General features: G+C 29.6%; 1 protein-coding gene across 1 annotated transcript; it reads left to right on the forward strand.

Moving 5' to 3' along the window:
- Positions 1-3976: 3976 nt before the first annotated feature.
- LOC111026292 lies at positions 3977-6453 on the forward strand (the record flags this gene model as incomplete). Its single annotated transcript, XM_022304346.1, has 3 exons — positions 3977-4035; positions 6057-6211; positions 6362-6453. Coding segments are annotated over exons 1-3 (306 nt in total), but the record flags the coding sequence as incomplete, so codon positions are not given.
- Between the last annotated feature and the right edge of the window lie 1210 nt (positions 6454-7663).

The raw sequence follows: 7663 nt of genomic DNA on the forward strand, positions 1-7663 counted from the left end.
GTGGTAGCACTGTTGTCAGAAAATGTAAACAACAGTGCCATGAATGTGTGTGTGCTAGTAGTAGTAACACACATTATCAAAAAATGTCAAATAATTAATAAAATATAAGAAATTATAATAACTTCAGTGTTCTATATTATTCAATATAATATATTTTATATACGACAAATATGAAATATAAAACATAGAAAGAAATTATAATAACTTCAGTGTTCTATATTATTCAATATAATATATTTGATATACGACAAATATGAAATATAAAACAGTATGCACTATATTATAGTTTACAGTAACTTTTAATACATTTCATTCAAACGGTCTATACATACCTAATGTAGTAAAGTATATTGTATGTAAACAATTATTGGTAGGAATTGTAGTATACACACACCAGAAACATATAGAAATGCAATTCGAGGTTTAATTTTACACAACTCTTATGAATTTAATCGGTTAAGCAATGTATAATGCAATATTTGTTATAGTGGACAAAAAGCCACCGGTATCTCGAATAGTAGGTAGGTAGGTCTCGGCTTAAGGTCACAGTCCCTGGGGTTTATGTTTCGTGACGGCGGCAGTGACGATAAGTCGGCGGCCCATTGATTAATACGGCCGGCCAAACTTTTTGCATTTTTTCCCATATTTTTTTTCGATTTTCTTTCAAATTTCCAATGTTTTTATTTAATTACTCGAATTGTAATTCAATTGAAATAACAAGCATGTCGTTCGATAAATTCAGATGTAATCCATTGTGTGTCGGCCATGGAGATATGCGGACATGGACTTCCGACAGTGTTGTATTATATTATATATAGACGACGTATTAGTTTTCGAATTACGTATAAACCAAACACATGACGTATTGATGGACTATATCATAAGTGTCACTGCAATACGCGCAATACTACAGTATAGTGGTGCCGTGCATACTACAGAAGGCAACTTTGGCGACGACCGACGGGTAATGCGCACGGCTCGGCCAACGTCATCTTGTAACAAACGCCCGTACGACGCACATCAACGCATCTTCAAAAGCCAATATTTTCCTCCTTTATTTAGTGCTTTTATTTTCGTTTCGTTGTGTATTGGGCGCTTTTCATACCGGTTAGTACAAATTCTACATACATTATATGATATTCATTACATTATATGTACAGGTGTATTTATGGCAGCGCGTGCCGCGAGTACTACCTACTGTTTCACTACAAATGTTGTTTAATGCTATTTTTTTTTTTTTATAATATAATAGGCCATGCTATTTTGATCGTGTAGCGTTTCGTGTTTTTGCGTACAACGCGTATAGGTATTCACTTCGCATTCGTCTTATATTGTTCGAATATTAATGGGCGCGTATTGGCTTCATTCTGTTAAGTCGCTTTAACATATTAATAAAAATACGTGACTGTGCTACGACTCGCTCGGTGTATAATTTTTCTTCGCATTTCTCTCACATCACACCGCAAAAGGTATCAAATAATTTGACGTATTAATTCTAAAAATAACACAGTGAAACAATCACCAACGATGATAACACATAATAAATAATTTATTTTTCATATATATATATATACATTACTTTTTACTCCTATCAATAAGATATTATGTGTATAAGTATTTGTTTTCTTATTATAATAATAAATAATGGATAATTCTAAACGATACTTTTTTCTCAGTATATATTCAATATGGTGAAACGCTGTGCGCTGTGTGGAGTTGTGGACGAAATCGTGGATGTCTCCGTACACACGTAATTACAATTCCGAACCCAACACATAATATTAATCACTATAGTAAATACGATATCGTTACATTCCCCTTTAGATTTCCAAATGACCTGCCACGTCGTCTCCGGTGGGTGGAATTTGTTGTCAACAACGGTCATGTCGCGAACATGAACTCTAAGCTGTGTTCCAGGCATTTCGTTCCCGGTGTTGACTACTCTGTGGAAAACGCACGACGACGCCGTCTGGTGCATACAGCAGTACCGTTTTTGGTGTGTATGATTGAGGTGTTCCAGGTACAACCTTACTGAACTTAATGACATTTGAAATTTTTGCTATTGCATAACACAAGTATACTAACAGACAATATAAATATGAACTTTTTTCATTAAAAATCATTTAAATTCAATTCCAAGTGAATACCAAATCAGTTGCACCGGGGTTATCTAATTTTTGATAATGTGATTATGTGCATAAGCCACAGATGGCGTGTTGTACTTGGCAGAACGAGTAAAGGTAAGTATATGATAGTGTATATTGATAATGTATATACTATATTAAAATATTTTTATGATAACAGTGTTATTGTTCTTATTAAATATTAAATTTTAATTTATAATGAATAATTATTGTAATGTTTGCATTAAAAAATTTAATAACCGATCGACATTTCTGTGCCATCTGGCAAGCAATCATCGCGGACCATTTCCTCTTGTAAATGTCATCAAAAATGTTGACGTACACGCCTATAAAAGTAATTTGAAAACACTGCAGGTACTAACCTATAAATTATACCTATATATTTTCTATTACGTTCCAGAGCCTATAGGTACCATACCAATCATTGTAAACGGCTGCAATTCAGAATCTACTCTGACCGATGAATGTTCAAACACACACCAACGCTACCAGTGCAGTACATGCAAAAAGAAGTTCTCGTTCGACTCATTGTATCAGAGGCACATGTCCACTCATATGCCAGGAAAGTATTTATGCAATTATTGTTCAAAAGTATTTAAAAGAAATGACAACTTGGTAAGACACACAAAATATATTCATTTAGGCAATCTAACAGTGAACAAATGCAATACATGTTCAAAGAGGTTCAAATACAAAAGTTCATTGAAGGAGCATATAATAAACAGTCACTTTGTGAAGAAACAAAAACACATATGCAAGATCTGCAAACAAAGTCTATCTTCGAAAAAAACTTTACGATACCACTTGAACGCACATCATAATAAACAAGAATTTAGGTGCGGTACATGTGGATTGACGTTCACCGCACCTTACAAAAAGAGTCGTCACTGCCAAAAAAATGTATTAACAATATTTTAACCAAAAATATATATCACATTGTTTTAACAGCTTACTTTTTCCAGGACCATTGAAGCATAATCCACAACCTCTGAACTGGCACCCATTCACGAATCATAATAATTCAAATGGAACAGCAGCAACCGCCTCCGTAAACGTGTGGATCATTGTTGCAGATGGAAATGATTGAGTCTTCATATATTGAGTACACCAATTAAGTGTAATGTTCCACACTACCCAAGAGGTCTTACACATAAGCGCGTTTTTTCACATAAGCGCGTTAGGTGTCGCAAAGTTCTCAACGGGGGGGTTCCTCTCGCTTTTTTGACGAAAAACCACAACTACCCCGATTGAGACCAGCACTCCCGACGTTGTTCGGATACCTTAAGTCAGTGTATTGCCAAAGTTATAAAACGTTGTTAACATTATATCGACGTATTTTTTATTGATGTAGGGTGGATGGTTATTTTTTAATAATTTTGCAAAGCTAGATTAATTAGTCATGTAAATGTATTATAATATTATTAATTAAATATATAGAAAAACAATTATTTTATTTTAATACATTATTGTAGTTAATATCTTCATTTAAGTACATTTTGAATTCATTACTCCTGTAAAAAAAAAAAAAAATTATAACAAATAATCAGGTAGTTAAGAGGACGTCGCACCCGCATGTTAATGAATTTTTCAAACTTATTCAATGATTTTTTTTTTATTTTAATCAACTTAAGAACGTACGGAAAAATAACATTAAAAAAAATAACATACCTGTGATAAAATGAAGATTTTGTACTGCTTGGGGAGTATGGAGTCTCGACCACCGATGAATGTAACATATTATTGTAAGAGGGCTTTAAACTATTGTCTTTTATGTAATTTTTAATTTTTATTATATTGGAGTTATAGGATTTTAGATTGAGGCGGAAATCAGAATGAAAAGAATGAAGACTTGTTTTGAGGTTATTGTGAAGTATAGATGTAAGATTGTGGTGTAAGTAATTAACTTTTTTTTTTAAAATTGAAATGTCAAAATCGTGTGGTTTAATATTATAGCACCAGGAATAGTTATTAAAGACAGTAGGCTGTACATTTATGATGTTATAAAATGTTTTTGAATTGTTTAAATTTTTTATTAAGGACAAAGAATTTTGGTTTAAAGAGTATAGATATGGTGATTTCGGGGAAGATCTGTATCGATTTAAATTGTTTTTATTGTGTAATGTGTATATTGATTTTTTTATGATGGCAGTGGAAAAAGATTCAGATAAATATAATTTTATTATTTTTGAAAATATTATTACTTTTTTAATTATGCATTTCATCTGCAATTTTTTTAAATTATAATAATTATAACTATATATAATACTTTTTCAAATAATTAATATAATATATGTTAATAACTTACGGTTAAGTCGCTATCATAATAATTTATTTGCAACCAACGAAATATTCCAAGAATCATCACGTCAATATATGTTAAGTTTCCATGTTTTTCAATATTAAATTTTTTGTAACATTTACCAATATCTGTATATACAGTTTTCATATTGGGAACACCCTTTCTGTAAATATATGTATATATGTAAAAACTATTTGTGATTTAAATTTAAATTATTTTTTTTTCAGGAACTTACACAATCATGTCAATCTCAAAATATTTATTTTGTTCCAATCTCTCTAACTTAGAAACAATCGATTTGAAACTTTGAAAATATTCATATTTATATATAAAAAAGCCACCTCCAGATAAAACATCGTTTTTATTATAAAATATGTCGATATGTTGATAAACAATATTGAACTTTGCACATATCAACATAGATGATATTGTCTCGTGCATTAGAATAGCAAATTCTGGATTCTGTTTACTGTAAATAATTGTATATAAATGTAAATGTATATGTTTAAAAATGTATATAGTGTATAATATAAAAATAGTCTTACTTTTTATCATATGACACACATTCATAAAAATTTGTGTATTTGAAAATATCATGAATATATTTATGTTTATTTTTAATAAACAAATAATCGTCGCTTAGTTCTTTGAATTTATCGTACAGCATTGATGGTATAATTTTGAAATATTTAAAATGTTCAAACAGATCATATCTTTCAATGGACCATTCAATCTCAAGAACAATATTATTGAAGGTTCCATCCTTTGGAATTTGCTTCCTGTAAATAATATATGTTTAAAATATGTAAATATGTATATATCAATGTGTAAGAAACTTACTTAATTTCAAATGCAACTAAATTCTCCAATTGTTTGCTGTTAATGACATCAGTGACTTTTTTCTTATAATTGTTAATAGTATTTTGTCTTTGCTTTTTTAAATTTTTATTTTCAGATAATATTTTTTTTATAATTGTATTTTTATTATTGATGTAATTATTAAGAAGATTGTTTTGCCGAATGAAGTTGAAAATTTGTTTATGTAATGTACCTATTTCTTGAATTTTAATGTCGGGGTTATTTATTAAATTTTGAATTTGTGCGTTGTTGTTTTCTATATGGTTAATAACATTAATATTAAAAACGCCATTTTTTTTTAAATAAATATCAATTGCTTCCATTTGTATAACTTCATGGCCCATCCCCCTCAAATCATTTATAGCCAAAGTTATATATCTGAAGGTTTTCTAAAGATATAATAATTTATTAGTTATTTAGTTTTTAATCCAGATTATAAAAATAAAATAAACTTACATCATTCTGATACTTATTATTTTTTAAGCGTTTTATTTGCTTAAATTTAATGACTTTCAACACAGGTGGACCTTCATCTTCATCTATTTTATATATTTTTTCACTTGGAACACAACCAACTAAATAATATAAATATATTAATTTAATATTATGTAAATAAAAGGCAAATTAAACATTATTTATATATACGGGAGGCATCGCTTACTGTGCAGTTCACGATGTCTGGAAGAAGAGCCCGCCATGAGGCAACAGTATGAAATATCGTAAGTTTGAAAAATTCGTAAACAAAAAACCGTTAGGTTAGTTATTACTCGACAACAGATGATTATGAAAACTAAAAATAAATTGAAGAAGAAGCAGTTGAGCGCATTAGAAGTACCGAATAAAACATGGAGATATATTTGTTATGTGCAATTTACTCATTGGGTTAATTCATGGACTTCATTGGGAAAAGGTAGATTTAAATTAAAATATATTTATACAAAATTATAACTACTTTCCCCCCATAATCTAATAGAACCATATTCCTTTAGTTGTGCTTAAAATTATAAATTATAGCCTATGTTATGTAGGTAGTGACAATAACTAAGTTTAATTTTTTTAGGAGTAAGAGTTGTCATTCCTGCATGTGTTATAAACAAAATAAGAAATAAGTACCCTGAAAAAGATGGATTGTATGTTGGTTTCAAAAAATCAAATACATATTTACCCTCGTAATTGTATATATTTATTATTATTATTATATTCAATAAATAATCATCCTAGCTATACAATAAATTGTTGTAATTTAACCTTAAAAATAATAAATGATTAAGTAATATGTACAAGTAAATAGAAAATAATTTTATGATTTAAATAAAAAGGTCAATATCATCAGTTATTAATTTTTTATAACACTCATTTATTTTTGAAACCTTGAATACTTTTTCAATCTCATTTCATCAACATTTGGCTTTGGTATTGAAACTATATTGGTCGGAATTTGCAAATTGTCATCGATTGTACTTGTTTCTGTATTTAAAATGTTGCCTTTTCTTGCATTCATTTTGATATTTTCAATTATAATTTGTCGCCAATTGTTTGATGGATTTTCGTAACGATTTTTTAACGTATAACGGCCGATTGGTTTTGAAAAAACTAACTTATCTCCTACGAGTGTTTTATTTACATTATAATTGTGATCGAGAATGGCAATTATCGAACGTAAATACATTCCATTAAACTTGAGGTGTATTCTTTTTGGCATATATTTAAAGCGAACGTTATGGTAAGACTCCAAGCGACCAGTATGTACAAAATGTTTTGCATGTTGTAAATCTTTTAACAAATCTTTAGCCATAATAATTTTTTTCAACGCAAAGTAAGAATCACTATTAGGATGTATCCAAAGCTTGTTTTTTAAGTCTTCGTCGTTTAACTTTTCGTGTTCAAATTTTATTGTTCTGCCATTATCTTCCCATTCGTGTATATTACTAATGTGGTTAAGAACTGAGGTGAATTTTTCAACAAGTAATGATCCGTCACCATTACAAGTTTGAGAGGACCACCATAAATGGTTATTTATGCTCGTTTTCCATAAATATGCATCTGGATATTTTTTGTCAAGTCCTTTCAATCTTTTCGACAAACTCTTAGACAAATGCCATACATCAAATTCATGTTCAATTTGAGGATATTTTGTACGTAAAAAATATCGAATACCTCTATGTCGATCCGTTAGAAATAGTTCAATATTACAATTTTCTTCTTCAATTAATTTATCGATAAACGATTCGCAAGCTTTTCTTTCCAAATCTCCAGAACCCATACCTTTTTGGACTAAATTAAAATCAATAATTTTACTGCTGTGCAAGTCCATTACTGAGTAAGTGCAATATTTTGCACAAAAACCCGGGGAATCAAATTG

This window comes from Myzus persicae, unplaced genomic scaffold (genome assembly GCF_001856785.1).
Source record: "Myzus persicae strain clone G006 unplaced genomic scaffold, MPER_G0061.0, whole genome shotgun sequence".
Classification (NCBI taxonomy): domain Eukaryota; kingdom Metazoa; phylum Arthropoda; class Insecta; order Hemiptera; family Aphididae; genus Myzus; species Myzus persicae.